Here is a 19974-nt window from a genome sequence, read left to right on the forward strand (position 1 = left end):
AATCCTCGACTTTGGCGATGTCATTTTCAAAATAGCCTCCAATACCATACTCAACAAATTGGATGCAGTCTATCACAGTGCAATCCATTTTGTCACCAAAGCCCCATATACTACCCACCATTGCGACCTGTACGCTCTCATTGGCTGGCCCTCGCTTCATACGCGTCGCCAAACCCACTGGCTCCATGTCATCTACAAGACCCTGCTAGGTAAAGTCCCCCCTTATCTCAGCTCGCTGGTCACCATAGCATCTCCCACCTGTAGCACACGCTCCAGCAGGTATATCTCTCTAGTCACCCCCAAAACCAATTCTTTCTTTGGCCGCCTCTCCTTCCAGTTCTCTGCTGCCAATGACTGGAACGAACTACAAAAATCTCTGAAACTGGAAACACTTATATCCCTCACTAGCTTTAAGCACCAACTGTCAGAGCAGCTCACAGATTACTGCACCTGTACATAGCCCACCTATAATTTAGCCCAAACAACTACCTCTTTCCCTACTGTATTTAATTCATTTATTTATTTTGCTCCTTTGCACCCCATTATTTGTATTTCTACTTTGCACATTCTTCCACTGCACATCTACCATTCCAGTGTTTTACTTGCTATATTGTATTTACTTTGCCACCATGGCCTTTTTTTGCCTTTACCTCCCTTATCTCACCTCATTTGCTCACATCGTATATAGACTTGTTTCTACTGTATTATTGACTGTATGTTTGTTTTACTCCATGTGTAACTCTGTGTCGTTGTGTGTCGAACTGCTTTGCTTTATCTTGGCCAGGTCGCAATTGTAAATGAGAACTTGTTCTCAACTTGCCTACCTGGTTAAATAAAGGTGAAATAAAAAAATAAAAAAATGTTGTGTTGCTACCATATGTTTTCATGTTGTATTGCTAACATGCTGTGTTGTCATGTGTTGCTGCCATGCTATGTTGTTGTCTTAGGTCTATCTTTATGTCGTGTTGTGTTGTCTCTCTTGCCGTGATGTGTGTTTTGTCCTACATTTTATTTTATTTATTAATATTTTTAATCCCAGCCCCCAACCCCACAGGAGGCCTTTTGCCTTTTGGTAGGCCGTCATTGTAAATAAGAGTTTGTTCTTAACTGACTTGCCAAGTTAAATAAAAGTGAAATAAAAAATAAAATGAAAAAATCAGTTATAAAGCATCCTTCAGCCTTGTGGTGGTGCAAAATCTATACTTTTTTGTGTCTAAAGAAGGAAGTGGACCTGTTGATGTGTCTGTGGTAGATCATAAGACCTCTCTGTGGTGCTCTACAAAGACCCCAGTCACAAAAACTAGGTTGCACTAGCAGAGGTGCCATTGTTTCTGCATAGGTGTAACACGAATACAAGCTAGACGACAGCAGAACTTCCTACACTCAGCTCTCAAGGCCCATTACAACCAAGTCAACCCAGACAAATGAGCTTCACTTTGGTTTGATTTAGTTTTATTTTGTTCCTCTACTGAGTAAATAACGTTGCATTGGCGTCACATCTGTAGTCGGTCTCAGCAGGCAGTGTTGGGTCAACGTTTGGTTCTGCAGTTGGTCAGTATGTGTGGAGGTGTATCCAGACTTGCTCTGCTTCTGGTGCTGTGGGGTCTATGCACAGCTAATGACGGTAAGAGAGATGTATCCCATTATGTATTTAATTTGTACACTAGCCCTGAACCTTACAGGAGTACTTACAGGAGTTAGACCTACACAGTAATAAGGACACTGCATTGTAAAGATAACCACATTGTTCACTACAGTTTTAATGCAGTTAGTCAATTTGAATAAACTTTGCTTTACTTCACTAGCTACTCATGCACTGTATTGTAAAGTGTAATTGCTCACTACAGTTTTAATGCAGTTACTGAACAAGAATAAACTTTCATTTTTACTTCACTACCACTAGCTACTCATCTTATGTTTTATCACAAGCAACACAAAAACAAAATGGCAACTATACAAATCATTCTCTAAGATGGTCAACATAACATTTCCAAATTCTGTCAAATATGTATGGTTTAATATGTATGGTTTGATGTGTATGGTTTAATATGTATGGTTTAATGTGTATGGTTTAATATGTATGGTTTAATATGTATGGTTTAATATGTATGGTTTAATGTGTATGGTTTAATATGTATGGTTTAATATGTATGGTTTAATATGTATGGTTTGATGTGTATGGTTTAATATGTATGGTTTAATGTGTATGGTTTAATGTGTATGGTTTAATATGTATGGTTTAATGTGTATGGTTTAATATGTATGGTTTAATGTGTATGGTTTAATATGTATGGTTTGATGTGTATGGTTTGATGTGTATGGTTTAATATGTATGGTTTAATATGTATGGTTTAATGTGTATGGTTTAATATGTATGGTTTAATTCCAGTTTGTTATTGAGCGTGGATATGGAGCTTTCCAATTGATGGCTTTATTTTTTATTGCAGCAAGTAGATCTAGATGACCAAAAGTTCTCTGATATTGATCACCAATATTTACATTTCCCAACAAACATAATCGTGGAGATGAATGGATATAAATTCCTAGACCTAATGAAATGGTAGCACATACATTATCCCAGAATGGTGTCAGTTTGTCACAGGACCACAGCATATGGAATATTCCAGGTCGCAATTGTAAATGAGAACTTGTTCTCAACTTGCCTACCTGGTTAAATAAAGGTGAAATAAATCAAAATAAAAAATAAAAAATATATAGTTCCTTTGTGCTTTTTGCATCTCCAACAGAGATGTGACATTTCTGGGTGACATTACATGCATTCTGGCAGGACTATAGTAAGTCCTATGAATGATCTTACATTGCATTAGTTCATGTCTTTGTAGGAGCAGGTATGAACATTTTAACATATCTGTGACCAATGGTTCTCCTTCATTTCTTCATTTAGATCTGTTTACCATTTGTTCATTATAGGTTCTGAACCATCAGGTAAAGTTTCAATCAGCCCTTGATATAACTTGGCAATCAACTTATTTGTCGTAGCAGCTTCTTTCAGTATTTAATCTATGCTAGATGCCTTAGGTTCATCCATATTCTGTTGAAGTGATTGAATATGATTTCTGAGAAATCGGCCTTGGATAATGTAATTGATTGAATGACAGTATAGATCCATCATAGTAAACATGTTAAATTAATGATGTCCCTTTGGAACACGACTTAAAGATGTCATCACTAAATGCTGGAGGTAAGGTGGGGTTATAACAAATAAGGGTGCCTGGCAATGTTGTTTCTTTCCACCTCATCAATTTGATGGTGGTATGATGGGTTACACTGAAAAAACTGTGGAGATTGTCTGGACATCCTTTTTCTTATAAACCCTGTTTGATCTGAGTGAATTAACTCTTACATGACTGTTTCTATGCCAATGAAAAGCCAATACTTCAGCAATGATTTTTGTAATCTACATTCAAAAGTTATACTGGGCAGAAGGATCCGCATGACAGTGGATCATTATCTTTCTTTTTAAGTAGGGTGATTGTAGCCAATCATGGTCACTGGGGAAGTTCATTTTTCTCTAGAGCTGCTGTGAGCATATGTAACATAGGCCTTAGTAATTTGGAATGAAGGTGTCTATAACGTTCCACTGGGAATCCATCATTACTAGGAGATTTCCCAATATGTAGATAATTGATGCCCTCCAACAGTTCACCTGGGGTGATGTTTTATCCATATTCCTTTTCTCTGGTTCAGTTATAATTGGTCAAATGGCCTTATTGAGGAACATGTCTATATATTCCTTTCAACTTTTGTTTTGGGATTGATACAGGTTGTCATAAAATGTTTTAAAGACTGAGTTAATTTCTGAAGGAACCATTGTTATGCTACCATCTGGGGTTTGAATGCTATGGATGGTACATTACTCTTTCTTAATTTACCAAGCAAGCATTTCCCCTGCACTTTCACCTTGCTCAACATCTTGTTGCTTGGATTTCATGGCAGCAATCTCTGCAGATCGAGAGTTTATTGTGTTATATTCAAGCTTAAAAGTGTTCAACTGTTGAAGGGTGTCAACATTTATCTATGTGTTTTCTTTCTAAGTTGTGGATTTTCTGTTCTAGTATTTCTAATTCTTTATTGGTCTAATTTGTCTAATGTGAAGAGTAAGACATGATACAACCTCTCATGTATGATTTAAGAGCTTCCCAGACTACAGTTGGGCATACTTCATTGCCTACTTTTATTTCCAAAAACATGTCTATCTGTGTGTTGCGATATGAGGTAAACTCCTTATCTCCAAGAAACATTGTGTTGGATCGCTATGTCTCTGCTATTGGCATGGAAGGTTTGAGCTTAAACGTGAAAGACAATGGGCTATTGTCTGTAATTATTCTAGGAAGGTATTTACATTCAGAAACACAGTCAATTAAAGCCAAGTTTACAATAAAAAAGTAAATGATTCAATATGAGTTTTGGAGGTGAGAGTAATAGGAGTATTGTCTTTCAGTTGGATGTTTCTATCTCCACAGTTCACACAGTCCCATCTCTTTGATGTTGTGGTTTAATACCTAAGACATGTTAGGAATAGGATTTAGTTTAGTTGATGACTTGTCTAGAGTTGCATCCCGTACACAGATAACCCCCCCATATAACATTCCTGTTACATTGAGATCGTATGAGGTCATGAATTCACTTTGGGTCGTCTTCATTTGGACATTAACAGTTCAGTAAAGTGGCTTTTTCTTGTGCTAGGTTTCTTTTTACCATTATAAAACATCCATTTTGGTCTGTAGTCATTTCTGTAGACTGAAATGGGACTTTTTATTAATGAGAATTGATAGAACTACTCATGCTCAATCAAACCGATCTCATGAAATAATATTACTCACAATCTGTTTCCCTTCCTGTTTACAGTGACTCAAGAGAAAACATTGGAGACCGGAGGAGCAGATTCCACTCTTCTCTGCCCAAACCAAACACTCACTGACATCCTTACTGTAGTATGTCACAAAAATAGAGTTATAAGTGGAGGTCATGAGTGTAGAGTATCACAAGACTTTGAAACAAATCATACCAACAGCACTTGTGACCCAAGAGTCACACTGCAGACAGAGAATGACAGTGTGTTTCTACACATCACCAACACACAACCATCTGACGAAGGGAACTACACCTGTGATTGTACACATGATGAAGGCAATTCTGATATAAACATACATATTTCTGTCAATGGTAAGTGTTTGGTCTGATGGGATTGTTCACATTCATTTTAAAATGAACCCCAGCATATCTTATCATCACATATTTAGTCGAATGCCTGTCATGTGCTTACCTTGATGTTCTTGTCAGTGTTTTGTGGTCTTGTTTCGTAACGTCCGTCATAGAAGTTACATCTGACTGAACTGAGAATTTCTGTAGTCACAATATTGGATTTTGTCATCAGTTCATGTAATAATGTCTTAAAATGTAGATACTGTCAACAACACGTTGCCTTAATGTAAATGAACAAGATGGCGGAAGAGAAACAAATAAGATCTTAATATATATTTTCCCCTTGCTCAGGGACCCAAGTGCAACAGGCCACAGACAACCGTCTCTTCTATTGGGGGATGATATCAGGCGTTGCAGCATGTGTAGCTGTCCTGGTGTTTGGTGGCGTAATCATGAGGAAAATTCATCTCAGGTAAGATGATATTAATACATTGGTAAAACAGTGTGACAGATTTTTGGTATTTGAATAATTACTTGGAAGCACTGTTGTAGAAATGATGCATTCTCAAATACATATTAGATCTACAATGAGGATATAGTACTGAATTGGTGTCAGAAATACATGCAATGCTATGAGTTCATGGGGGCTTCAACCAAAATGTAACTCGAAACTAGGCTAGATGTTCAACAGACATATGTGACCAGTGAGTAGTTTCCAATAGCTGCACTGTTGTGGCTTCTCACTTCTCATTTCCTGTCAAAAACGAGTGTGGTGAAAAAAAACACACACACACTGCTCACAATAATTTTACTCTGGAAAATGTGTGGTGTAAAACATGTTTCAGTTGGTGCTATGTTAATTCAATCTTGTTCTTTTTTGCTCAACAGGAGAACACAGCTACAAGTGTCTGGAACCGTCAACGAGGTGCCACAACACTGCTTGCTGTTACCTGTTAGTCAGATGAAGGCAGCTGAGTCTTCATTTATAACCGTTGCGTACATTTCACAATAAATATCTGCGCGCAGCATTTCTTTAAAGACCGCACACATAGACTGCGCACTTACAAAAATATTGAGATTCATCAGCTTGGCGGATGCCATGCATACGCATGTTTCCTGTTATAAATCAGACCCATCCTGAATTTGTTCGCTTGTGAATGAGCATTCAAATCAGCCTGAAAAGCCTTTTATGGTGAAAGTAACGCCCTTTTTTGCTGTGTACTGAAATTAAACCATTGCCGTTTCTAAATAGCAGTTTGCGAGCTTGATCAAATGTCTCTGGAGGTGTTGGCAGAATGTTTTAAACTTTTACAGTGACATTTGCTGAAAAAAACTATTACAAATTGTTGTGGAACTGTAAACATATTGTAACTTTTTAATATGCTCCACTGGCCGTGAATTCTGAAACGTTGTCTACTCGGAAAGAAATGACAACTACAGTATAGGCCTACTTACAGTGGTAGCCTACTCACTTCAATGCAAAAGATCAACTGTCTGTTCTTCTGTTAAAGTCAGCTGTTATAAACCACGCCCCCTTTCGCATGTTATTATAGCTTAATAGGCTCAATTAAAATGGTCATTTATATTATGTTCATATATTAAATATTGTCTATGAGAAACTTGGCAGTACAGTATTCAGACGTAGCCTACAAACGTCAATGGAAAAGGTGAACCTTCTGTTCTACTGTTAAACTGTTCTTCAGATCGCATAGAGCAAAGTAGCTTATCCATTTAGTACTGTGAAGTGGGTCTAATTATATTTACGATTCAGTCATTTAGCAGAGGCTCTAATCCAGAGCGATTTGTGAGAATCGAACCCACAACCCTGGTGTTACGTCCGTTGTCAGATGAATGAAACCAAAGCGCAGCGTGGAAAGTGTTCATGATTTTTAATATTGAACTCCGACAAAACAACAAAATACAAAACAAAAGTAAAGTTCTGTAGGCTACACAGCACCTATACAAAATCAAGACCCCACAACTCAAGGTGGGAAAACGGGCTGCCTAAGTATGATCCCCAATCAGAGACAATGATAAACAGCTGCCTCTGATTGGGAACCATACTAGGCCAACAAAGAAATAGAAACATAGATTTGCCCACCCAAGTCACACCCTGACCTAACCAAATAGAGAATAAACAAGGCTCTAAGGTCAGGGCTTGACACCTGGCCATGCTCTACCAACTGAGATACATGTGACTTAAATAACAGATGCGATGAATGGTAGCCTATCCTAACTTGTTGTAAGCCTATAGGCTAATGAAACCATCACAGTTTGAAAAGGTGAGGAAATTATTCTGCAATGATCATGGAAATGAAATAAATAGTAAAAATATACCTATTTCTAACTAGAAAATGGCATTTACTGAAGTAAATGTAGTGTGTTTGCTAGTCTTGAAGTACGTATGGTTGTGAAATAGTAGCAGTAGTAGTAGTAGTGAAGGCAGTAGTAATGTTATTTTTATTACATTTTTTATTTATCCGTTATTTTACCAGGAATATTGACTGAGAACAGATTCTCATTTGCAGCAACAACCCGGGGAATAGTTACAGGGGAGAGGAGGGGGATTAATGAGCCAGTGGTTGTGTGGTTGTGGTCAGTAGTTGTGGTCAGTAGTGGTGTGGTTCAGTGGTTGTGTGGTCAGCAGTTGTGTGGTTGTGGTCATTAGTTGTGTGGTCAGTATTCTGTGTTTCTGGTCAGTACTTTTGTGGTTGTGTTGTTGTGGTCAGTAATTGTGTTCAGTAGTTGTGAGGTTCAGTAGCTGTGTGGTTGTGGTCAGACATTTTGTGGTTGTGGTCAGTTGGTGTGTGGTTGTGTGATTGTGGTCAGTTGGTGTGTGGTTCAGTAGTTGTGGTCAGTAGGTGTGGGGTTGTGGTCAGTAGTTGTGTGATTGTGGTCAGTCGTTTTGTGCTTGTGGTCAGTAGTTGTGGTCAGTACTACTCAGTAGTTGTGGTCAGTACTTTTGTGGTTGAGATCAGTAGCTGTGGTCAGTAATTGTGGTCAGTAGTTATGTGGTTGTGGTCAGTAGATGTCTGGTTGTGGTCAGTAGTTGTTGTTAGTAGTTGTGGTCAGTAGCTATGTGGTTGTGATCAATAGTTGTGGTCAAATCGATTGATTGATTGTTAGAATAGGATAGCCTGAACATGTGAAAGTTTATTTAGTGTTTCTAGTTTGAATGGTTCAAGAGTTACAGTTGTTGAGTAGTTTATGCTAATTTATGCAAATGTATATAGCTGATTTAAATGAATTAGAAGTTAGGATAGTCTGAATGTTTTAAAGTTAGTCTTTTAGCTTACTTTTTTTTTCACCTTTATTTAACCAGGTAAGCTAGTTGAGAACAAGTTCTCATTTACAACTGCGACCGGGCCAAGATAAAGCAAAGCAGTGCAACACAAACAACAACACAGAGTTACACATGGAATAAACAAGCGTACCGTCAATACCACAATAGAAAAAAAGAAAGTCTATATATAGTGTGTGCAAAGGTCGTGCGGAGGTAAGGCAATAAATAGGCCATAGTAGCGAAGTAATTACAATTTAGAAGAATAATACTGGAGTGATAGATGAGCAGATGATGATGTGCAAGTAGTGATACTGGTGTGCAAAAGAGCAGAAAAGGACATAAAAACAAAATGGGGATGATGTAGGAGGATTGGGTGGGCTATTTACAGATGGACTATGTACAGCTGCAGCGATCGGTTAGCTGCTCAGATAGCTGATGTTTAAAGTTAGTGAGGGAAATGTAAGTCTCCAGCTTCAGCGATTTTTGCAATTTGTTCCAGTCACTGGCAGCAGAGAACTGGAAGGAAAGGCGGCCAAAGGAGGTGCTGGCTTTGGGGATGACCAGTGAGATATACCTGCTGGAGCACGTGCTACGGGTGGGTATTGTTATCGTGACCAGTGAGCTGAGGTAAGGCGGAGCTTTACCTAGCATAGATTTATAGATGACCTGGAGCCAGTGGGTCTGGCGACGAATATGTAGTGAGGGCCAGCCGACATACAGGTCGCAGTGGTGGGTGGTATAAGGGGCTTTGGTATCAAAACGGATGGCACTGTGATAGACTGCCTCCAGTTTGCTGAGTAGAGTGTTGGAAGCTATTTTGTAGATGACATCACCGAAGTCGAGGATCGGTAGGATAGTCAGGTTTACAAGGGTAAGTTTGGCGGCGTGAGTGAAGGGGACTTTGTTGCGAAATAGAAAGCCGATTCTAGATTTGATTTTGGATTGGAGATGTTTGATATGAGTCTGGAAGGAGAGTTTACAGTCTAACCAGACATAGGTATTTGTAGTTGCCAACATATTCTAGGTCAGAACCATTCAGAGTAGTGATGCTAGTCGGGCGGGCGGGTGTAGGCAGCGAACAGTTGAAAAGCATGCATTTGGTTTTACTAGCGTTTAAGAGCAGTTGGAGGCCACGGAAGGAGTGTTGTATAGCATTGAAGCTTGTTTGGAGGTTAGTTAACACAGTGTCCAAAGAAGGGCCAGATGTATACAGAATGGTGTCGTCTGCGTAGAGGTGGATCAGGAAATCACCTGCAGCAAGAGTGACATCATTGACGTATACAGAGAAGAGTCGGCCCGAGAATTGAACCATGTGGTACCCCTATAGAGACTGCCAGAGGTCCGGACAACAGGCCCTCCTATTTGACGCACTGAACTCTGTCTGCGAAGTAGTTGATGAACCAATTAAGACAGTCATTTGAGAAACCAAGGCTATTGAGTCTGCCGATAAGAATACGGTGTTTGACAGAGTCGAAAGCCTTGGCCAGGTCGATGAAGATGGCTGCACAGTACTGTCTTTTATCAATGGCAGTTATGATATCGTTTAGTACCTTGAGCGTGGCTGAGGTGCACCCATGACCAGCTCTGAAACCGGATTACACAGCGGGGAAGGTACAGTGGGATTCGAAATGGTCAGTGATCTGTTTATTAACTTGGCTTTTGAAGACTTTAGAAAGGCAGGGCAGGATGGATATAGGTCTATAACAGTTTGGGTCTAGAGTGTCACCCCCTTTGAAGAGGGGGATGACCATGGCAGCTTTCCAATCTTTAGGAATCTCAGACGATAAGAAAGAGAGGTTGAACAGACTGGTAATAGGGGTTGCAACAATGGAGGCGGATAATTTTAGAAAGAGAGGATCCAGATTGTCTAGCCCAGCTGATTTGTACAGGTCCAGGTTTTGCTGCTCTTTCAGAACATCTGGTATCTGGATTTGGGTGAAGGAGATGCTGGGGAGGCTCGGGCAAGTAGCTGCGGGGGATGCGTAGCTGTTGGCCGGGGTTGGGGTAGCCAGGAGGAAAGCACAGCCAGCCTTAGAGAAATGCTTTTTGAAATGTTTGATTATCATGGATTCATCGGTGGTGACCGTGTTACTTAGCCTCAGTGCAGTGGGCAGCTGGGAGGAGGTGCTCTGGTTCTCCATGGACTTTACAGTGTCCCAAAACTTTTTGGAGTCAGGGTGCAAATGTCTGTTTGAACTAACTATTCGATGCTATTGCAGTCCACCACAGGATGTTTTTGTGCTGGTCAAGGGCAGTCAGGTCTGGGGTGAACCAAGGGCTATATCTGTTCTTAGTTCTACATTTTTTTGAAAGGGGCATGCTTATTTAAGACGGGGAAGAAATTACTTTTAAAGAACTACCAGGCATCCTCGACTGACAGGATGAGGCCATTATCCTTCCAGGATACCCGGGCCAGGTCGATTAGAAAGGCCTGCTCTCAGAAGTGTTTTAGGGAGCGTTTGACAGTGATGAGGGGTGGTCGTTTGACTGTGGACCCATAGCGGATGCAGGCAATGAGGCAGTCATTGCTGAGATCCTGATTGAAAACAGCAGAGGTGTATTTGGAGGGCAAGTTGGTCAGGATGATATCTATGATGGTGCCCGTGTTTATGGATTTAGAGATGTACCTGGTGGTTTCCTTTATAATTTGTGTGAGATTGAGGGCATCTAGCATATCCCAGTATAGGTCACCTAACAGAACAAACTCTGAAGATAGGGGGGGCAATCAATTCACATATGGTGTCCAGGGCACAGCTGGAAGCTGATGGGGGTCTATAACAGGCGGCAACATTGAGAGACTTATTTCTGGAGATATTAATTTTTAAAATTAGAAGCTCGGACTGTTTGGGCATAGACCTGGAAAGTATAACATAATTTTGCAAGCTATTTCTGCAGTATATTGCAGTAAATCTCAGAATTGTTAGTGGCCTTCCTAAACCAGGATTCAGACACAGCAAGGACCTCAGGTTTAGTGGAGCGTGCTAAAGCACTGAGTAAAGCAAATTTAGGGAGGAGGCTTCTGATGTTAACATGCATGAAACCAAGGCTTTTTCGTTTTACAGAAGTCAACAAATGAGAGTGCCTGGGGACATGCAGGGCCTGGGCTAACCTCCACATCACTCGAGGAACAGAGGAGGAGTAGGATGAGGGTACGGCTAAAGGCTAGCAAAACTGGTTGTCTAGTGCATTGGGGACAGAGAATAAAATGATCAGATTTCTGGGCGTGGTAGAATAGATTCAAGGCATAATGTGCAGACAGGGGTATGGTGGGGTGCGGGTACAGTGGAGATAAACCCAGGCACTGAGTGATGATAAGAGAGGTTGCATCTCTGGACACGCTGGCCAAGGAGCAGGATCATTTTTAATAGCTACTGTAATAATAATTCTGTAATAATGCCCAAATTACACTAGTGGGAATTTATTGCCCTCCCTCTGCCTCAACATGTGCTCTTAGCCAATTGTCTGACTTGCTATCTAACTATACTAACTCTGAATTATTAATTTGGGGGTGATCTTAATCTGGATTCTTTGATGCCAGCTTCTGATAGGCTGAAAATTATCTTTATTGATCTAAATCTAACTCAGCTGCACCAAACCGCCCCAACTTTAAACACCCAGAAAAATCTACTCTTTTAGGTATTATTTTGACAAATGCTCCTCATAAGTATACAGACAATTTTTTCTAGTGAGTTCAGTGACTATTGTCCCATTGCCTGCATAAGAGCTGCAAATCTACCTAAATCTTGCCCTCGCTTTATTACAAAGAGAAATTATAGGAATTTCAATTAGCAGCAATTCTTGTTGAAAGGGGGGTTGTGTACAATATCTCTGACTCAGATCAGGCCCTAAATTATTTTACTTCTTTGCTCAACTCTATTGCAGATACGCCTGCTCTGTTCAAGAAACTAAGAGTAAGAGATAGAGCTAATCCCTGGTTCACGCATGAACTATCAGAGAAACTTCAGGAGAGAAATTTGGCGTGGGCTACGGCTAGGCTAACTGATTCTACGTATGACTGGCAGTCCTTCAGACGCATGAGAAATAGATGTTTATCCATGATTAGAAAAGTGAAATCAACATACTTCTTGAACTGTGCATCTGAGAATGGTGGGAATTCAGCTGCCGTCTGGAAGGTAGTGAAATCTCTGAAACAAACTCCATCCCCTCATTACCCCAGCAGGTTATAACAGCCTCTCCATAACAGATAAGATGGATATTTGTAGTGCTTTTAAGAACCACTTTGCCTCAGCGGGCCACCATCCTTTGACAAGCAATCTAAACTGGGGCAGTCTGGACATTTGGAAGTTGGTTTCTTTTTTAAAAGCTTAAATCTTTTAAACTTTAGAGTGAGCAGAATAAATATAATTATAATTATAGGAAGAAGAAATCTAGAGTTGTGCTTTGCTTAGCAAGGACACCTAATTATTTTAGAATGCAAATATAAAATAAATAGATTTTTTGCACTTCTCACTAACCGCGAATGATTGCATGATATTTAGCTACCTGTTTTATTGTTCTGAATAAGTGTGTTATCATATATTCCTGCACATTGCTACTACTAGGCTACGTATGCCTTCTTGCATTGCAATACTTCACCACTTGAACTCATGGTCTACAGTTAGCATGAGGATGAGCACATTCTCATGTCAAGTTCAGTTTTTATAAATGACAACTTTTGCGTGGAAAAGGGCGCAGGCACGTTATGGGGGGATATTTTGTGCGTACGCAGCGTTTATTAATGAGGCCCCTGCAGACTACGCTCTTTCACATTTTCAATAGAATTTTCCACAGCCCCATATGTTATTCTACAGTGTAATATGGTGACTGTTGTTAATGTCTTTGTAGGAGGAGCCACAGGACAATGAGCCCTACAACACGTTCACAAGGAGAGACAATGGGATTTACTCAACTCTGCAGCTGCCGCATCCTAACCCCTAACCTCTGGCACCGTTGACCAATGACGACATGGCATTAAGACACCTTCTCGTAACATACAGCTAGCTATACAGCTATATGGTAGAGTGGTAGATATGCATTTACTTTGAATATTTTGATGAGTGAAAATGCATTTTCCCTTGTCTGACTTGCCATATATCATCCTCTCCTTTACTGTAGATGTTCTGTGGTTGTTGTAAATATCAACACATACTGTCTGCGGGCTGCACATCTGTTATGGAAATACAAGTGTTACATGTCTAAAAAAGTATAGCTGTTGTGTTTGTGGATAGAACAAAGTATGTTTCTGTGGAGATCACCTGATCCCAAAGTCATTATCTTTTCCACCAGGTGTCAGTGTACTGTTGTAAAATACTAACATTGTCCTGTCATAAACATGAATGGAGAAATCAGTAAAAGTCCCAACTGACACTGTATTCAAACTGTAACTTTAAAATACAGAATATTAATGTAGACCTGTTTTGTAGTTCTGTTTCCTATATAGGCCTGGCTACATGAATTAGTCTACATGTTTAAGTGCATATGTTAATAAAAAAACACACACACAACAACTAGTAACGAGCTGGATATGATTTATTACAACTATTTTTCCCCAAAAATGTATGTATGCTGTAGCCTATGTACTTCTGTGGATGCAAGGCCAGTCTATTTAAAGCATGAGATAACTGTTTCATGGTGGCCGGTCTGTCGTTTCCTTCCTGCACATCAGTTAGCCTGACTACCTATCCACATCGCTCCGGCCAAACACCACGCCCACTAGCGTTTCTTCTCCACCATGAGTCTGGATTTGCTTTCCTTCCCAACGTCTTAAGAATGTGAAAACATTCTCACCATTCTGATTGGTCCCAGAAACTGATGGGTTGAGCAAGAGTTGGCTTACATGAATCATGTAATTGGCTTTGATACTCTGATTGGTTAAACTTCTAATTGCTGGTTAATTTATTTTGATGTCAGCACAAATTATTTCTAGTATGGAAACTTTTGTCATTTATACTTGAATAACTTTGAAAAACTGTATTCACATATCTATGTCCTTATTGTCCATGAATTTCTAGTGGATAGGCCATAAGGTTCAAGAGAAAATTGTCTAATGAAAAATCATCTAATCAACAATTACATTATTTTTTATTAACTCTAATTGTATATATTTTACATGTGATAAGGCCACACAGAGGGCCAAAGATAATTACAGACATGTGATAATCTGAAGTGATAATCTGAAAAAAACTCACTAGATCTTATAAAATTCACCCCCAAAACTTGAAAGTTGCCAAAATTCTGGTAGTTTAAGGGTAATATACCCTCCCTTTGAAACCTTAAATTGAATAGATTAAATTAAACATTATCCATAAGGAACATAAGCTGTGGCACGTCACACAAGATAAAGAAACAGCAACACACATGACAGATGCACATGCTTACAAGGTATATACCAGATAAACATTTAAAGCTGTACTGATGCAGTCTTTCTTGCTATTAAGAGGTCAAAACCTGAGTGTTACCTAATGGCAGAACTGCATATTGATTGTTCAGTGGAAGTGTCCAATACGATTGATGTTCCCCTCTTACGTGTGTGGTCTTTGTAAATGTCTCAGAGAGATTTTTGGTTTCTCCCTAAAATCTTTAAACTGACCTGCACAACTCTCCCTAGGCCCTAAGGTATCATGACCTGAGACAAACCAGGCAACGAAGATAACTGTTATAACAGGCTCAGTACAATATCTTTTAAAAGGACTGTTTTAAAAAAATGTATTGATTGTCACAGACTTTTAAAGATAAAATAACATGAACCAGATTAGTCAGTAATGATCAGGTGTGTGTGTGGCAATGTGAGTACAGCCACTCAGTAGTCATTGAAAAGGTTCCTGAGAAAGAAAAGAGGGGAAAGAAAATCATTATATTTCAATTGGATGAAAACACAGGTCATTGTGAGGTAATAAGATGGTCTGACAGCCATTGTGACAAACATTACAGAACAGATATTAACATGCAGCTGCTGTGCATGATGCTGTCACCATGACTACTCTATGACCACCACAAAATTACATCATTTCAGAGCTTCTTCCTCAAGAGAGAGACTACAGCAGACAGTGAGAGAGTGAAGGTGTAAACCTACTTCTTTACAGCCTCCTGAGCTTGTTGCATCCTGCGCTTGTCAGACGAGCTGAGGGATTTTATCCAGAAACAAGAGGACATATTTTAATTATGTTTGATTTTTGGGTAACTAATTTATACTAAAAGCTTTGTAACATTCTCAATATTGTCTGTTTCACGCTTTCTATCAGGATAATCAAATGAAGTTGTAAAAATACTCATATTTGTGACGGACTGGAGCTTGGTGTGAAAAAGATCAAAATAGACAATGTAGCGGCAGGAAACATACACCACAGAAAGACATTTCCAAGTTTCATTCCCAAGTTTCTTGATCAATGAGAGAGATTACAGAAGACATTAAGACTATGAAAGTATGAGAAGATAAACCTACTTCTTAGTCATCCTCTGCTTGGTTGTTGAGTTGTTTGGTGAGCTGGTTGTTGAGTTGTTTGGTGAGCTAGTTGACGATTGTGACCTGAAAAAACAAAAGGTAATAAAATTATTACTTATCTTAAATAGCTGTTAAAAGTGTTAAAGAGATAATCACATGTGTGATGGACTGGAGGTTGGTGTGACACTGAAATAAATCAACACTGTACTGACAAGAACCACATCATCTGATTCATTATTATTTTATTACAATTATTTAATGATGAAGGATGATCTTTAGAATGAGCATCTTACTGTTTGGATGTTGGTGGTGTCTTTAAGGGAGTTCTGCTGATTTCAGGGTCAGGAACTGGGGGTTTTCTACATTAAGTTAGAGATCAACTAGTAAACAACTGGCAGTCAAATCACATTGAATTCAGAATAGCTGTTTTCAGTATCAAGGAAGGAAATGGTTTTTCTCTCTACCTGGAAGAGGTGTCTTTTCTCCTCTTTTGCCACCATATTACACAGAATACAGCAATGAGACACATTAAACACAACACTGCACCCATCACTCCACCAACCACTGTACCTGTGAATGAGAGAGATGTCAAGAGAAGACAGAGGTTAACTTCCCAGGTACACTACACCAAAGCCTCATACACGTAAATATGGCTCTGCACCACACCTGAAAGTTGAATAGGAAAAGAGCCAGTCAATAGGTTGATTATGACCTGTCATTATTAGAATGACAGGTCACACTTACCACTGATCCTGTCATCATCAGAGACCTGAGATTGACCTAGCACAGAAATACACAGGAAGTAATTCATCATGAACACAGGCAGTACTTCATCATGAACACAGACAGTACTTCATCATGACATCATGTTCCTGATCATGTCAATATATTACACATTGATCTATAGACATTTCTCACCAGTAATTGAAGCTGGAATCACCATGGAAACATTCTTGGTGACATCACTGAAGGACATAGAGGCAACACACCTAACCTCTTTGTCAGTTAGACTGGACACTACCACTGTTACAGTAGTTGTCATAGTGACAGTCCCATTGGGATGGGTGACATCAACCATGGTGGAATGTTCTATCATGTCATCCCAGGTTACTATAGGAACAGGTCGTCCAGTAGCAGAACAGGACAGAGTGGTGTGACTGTTGTTGGTTTGTGTGATGAGTAGTGAGGGTCCATACAGCTCTATAGAACAACAACAAACACAGTTTACAGTGAATGTAAATACCATAATGGTTTCATGCACAAGATTTACTAAATGATTCCATTTAAATGATTTACTAAATGATCACATTTTGATAAATGGTTGCACGACATTGGAAATATGAGCTGATGAAATGGCTGCCTGAAGTTCTGAAGAAGTTGTTCTGGGTCAGTCATTTACAGCACATTATGTTATCACATTTTACCATTGACTTGGAGACAGGTCCTTCCGCTGATAGGTCCATCTGGAAAGGTGTTAAACAGACACTTGTAGCAGGACTCGTCTCCTCTTGACACTCCTCTGATGACAATAGAGCAGTTCTGCAGTCCCTCGTCTTCAAACTCCACTTTCCTCTGAAAAGGTGGGTTGACATGGGGACCACGTTTGCTGTAAGTGGCCACATTTTCATTCACCCCAGTTGTCTCTTTTTGCCAGGTGACTTGCCGCACATCTTTGGGTTTCATGAGCTCACAGATTAAGACTGCATCTTCTCCCAGGGTTGCTGTGACAACCTGCTGTGTTCTCACCAACTGAGAGAGCCCTGCATGAAGACAGTTACAATAGTTCTTAGACACTAGTAGTACTCAGAATGGTCAGAAGGGGGACTACAGTGGTAAGGGCAGTCTTGGCGGGAGGAAGTTATGGCACCTGTTGTAAAACTATCAATTTCTATCAATTTCAGGATAGATATACATGATATGTGCCTAAGGCCACAGCATACATCACCATTAAAGTACACTTTAAAGCGACATCAATCATTCCATACAGTAAGAGCATGGAGTTGCAGATGAAATCATGCATTTACTATAGTCAAATGAACTGGTTTGTCAACAGTTAACACACATTACGCACGTGTAACCGGTGTGAAATGGCTAGCTAGTTAGCGTTTCAATTGGTGACGTCACTCGCTCTGAGACCTTGCAAGTAGTTGTTTCCCTTGCAGATGGGGTTCAAGATACTTAGAGGTTGTCAGTAGTTAACGTGCGCAGAGGGTCCCTGGTTCGAGCCCAGGTAATGGCGAGGAGAGGAATGGAAGCAGAACTATTACACATGCAGCCGAAGGGGAGGGTGATGGATGGGACAACTGTAGAGAAATGCTATTTCTTATACAGGTGACCAAACTATTGTTAATACAGGGGTAAAATGGGGCAGAACTATTACATAACAGCTGCAGCCGAAGAGGGATGACGGGTGATGGATGGGACAACCTTTATAAATAAAAAACATAAGACCAGGTGATGTTTTGAAGCCACTGCGCCACCATTTTTGTACTCCTCCACCACTGTTTAAAACGTTTTGGAAGATACAAAAATGCATGTATAAATGTCCAGATTTGTTTTCAGACACCTCTGTGTATAGCTCAGTTCAAAATGTTCGTTTATTAACCTTTATTTAACTAGGCAAGTCAGTTAAGACATGTTTTTCACGATGAAGGCCATTAGTCAACTTTACAGATCAAATATGATCAAACACTGTATAGCCTCAAAACATGTGTTTTGATATCGTGGATGGTCAATCCTTGCATCCATAAATCTATGAATTTGGGAGCGGTTTCATTAATCTCATAGTCTAGTAGCACCCTCTAGTAGCTTAAAGCCTCATGTATCTTGTCCTAGTTCTGTGAAACCAAAACTACTTTTTGCTAATAAATACGAATGATTTAACAATTCAGAGTTGGAGGCTATTTACCCATGCAACAAGAAGATTGAGCTGCAGCTTCAATATGACATATATTTCGTGTTGTGAAATTAAAAGGCTTGTCAATAGTTGTGAAAGCACACAATTAGATCACGATATTGGCACTAACAATATCGCGCCACTTTCAAAGTGGTAGTCAAATACGGTATTATCATGCATAAAACCGATATAACTCACCAGTATGGAGGGATATGAGCAGAATAAACAGAGAGTTGTAGAGTGCAGGAGACATGGTGAAAATGTAATTTACTACTACAGTACAGTAATAAAATCGGAGAAAAAGTGCGGGAAATTCCTTCTTCCGGTATGGAGCAGGTGTTGGGAACCTGGGACAAGGAAACCTCCTGCATAAAAGTGAAAGTAGTCACAGTTAAACTCAATACATTTCGTATTGTGTATATCTGCTGGGGAAATTTGCTCAGGCTTTAACTTCTTCAGAAGCAGGAAAATATTTAAATTGTTCAATTAACTGTGGAGTCTAACACAACAAGCATCTGGAAAGTCTGTATTTACATAATCAAATAAATGACGATATGAACTCAAACTCGACACACTTCAATCTAATGAAAATAGGATATCAAACAATCGTCCTCAACATGACATGAAAGCGGTACCGATGCACCAAGTCTGGACCCTGAACAGCTTCTACCACCAAGCCATAAGACTGCTAAATAGTTAGTTATATAGTTAACCAAATAGCTACCCGGACTATCTGCAATTACTATTTTTACACTAACTAATTTGACTCGTCACGTACGCTGCTGTTACTGTTTATTATCTATCCTGTTGCAGTCACTTTATTCCTTATCTACCTCAATTACCTTGTACCCCTGCACATCGACTCGATACCCCGTGTATATAGCCATATTATGGTTACTCAATGTGTATTTATTATTAATTTTATTATTACGTGTTATTACATTTCTATTATTTTTCTATTTACTTTCTCTCTACATTGTTGTGAAGGGCCCCTAAGTAAGCATTTCACTGTTAGTCTACATGTGTTGTTTACGAAGCATGTGACATACAACATTTGATTTGATTTTGAAGTTGTATGCATTCCACTGACAGAGGAATCATAGATGAGATCTGACAAAAATGTAACTCAATAGTACATGATGTAGGACAAGTTTATTAAGATGCATTGGAGAGATGGAGCACATGAGA

The 19974-nt window shown here is 39.5% G+C and overlaps 2 protein-coding genes across 4 annotated transcripts; one reads left to right on the plus strand and one right to left on the minus strand.

Annotated features, from left to right (window-relative positions):
* The first annotated feature begins 1300 nt into the window (after positions 1–1300).
* Positions 1301–13967, plus strand: LOC121845915. Of its 2 annotated transcripts, none has more exons than XM_042318182.1 (5): positions 1301–1624; positions 4870–5187; positions 5518–5638; positions 6055–6118; positions 13295–13967. In XM_042318182.1, the coding sequence occupies exons 1-5, from the start codon at positions 1558–1560 to the stop codon at positions 13385–13387; spliced, it is 663 nt and encodes a 220-aa protein (XP_042174116.1). In that variant the 5' UTR covers positions 1301–1557; the 3' UTR covers positions 13388–13967. The 2 variants fall into 2 exon arrangements, with proteins under 2 accessions (XP_042174116.1, XP_042174117.1); XM_042318183.1 differs by having other exon boundaries at positions 6055–6091.
* On the minus strand, positions 13961–19143 carry LOC112243263 (OX-2 membrane glycoprotein). 2 transcript variants are annotated; one of them, XM_042318177.1, is made up of 10 exons: positions 18985–19143; positions 17315–17650; positions 16809–17090; positions 16635–16670; positions 16355–16460; positions 16184–16249; positions 15891–15974; positions 15722–15739; positions 15522–15569; positions 13961–15270 (listed from the first exon to the last, which is right to left on the minus strand). In XM_042318177.1, the coding sequence occupies exons 1-10, from the start codon at positions 19037–19039 to the stop codon at positions 15249–15251; spliced, it is 1053 nt and encodes a 350-aa protein (XP_042174111.1). In that variant the 5' UTR covers positions 19040–19143; the 3' UTR covers positions 13961–15248. The 2 variants fall into 2 exon arrangements, with proteins under 2 accessions (XP_042174111.1, XP_042174112.1); XM_042318178.1 differs by lacking the exon at positions 15722–15739 and having other exon boundaries at positions 18985–19141.
* Between the last annotated feature and the right edge of the window lie 831 nt (positions 19144–19974).

This window comes from Oncorhynchus tshawytscha, unplaced genomic scaffold, assembly GCF_018296145.1.
Source record: "Oncorhynchus tshawytscha isolate Ot180627B unplaced genomic scaffold, Otsh_v2.0 Un_contig_3761_pilon_pilon, whole genome shotgun sequence".
NCBI classification, from domain to species: Eukaryota; Metazoa; Chordata; class Actinopteri; order Salmoniformes; family Salmonidae; genus Oncorhynchus; species Oncorhynchus tshawytscha.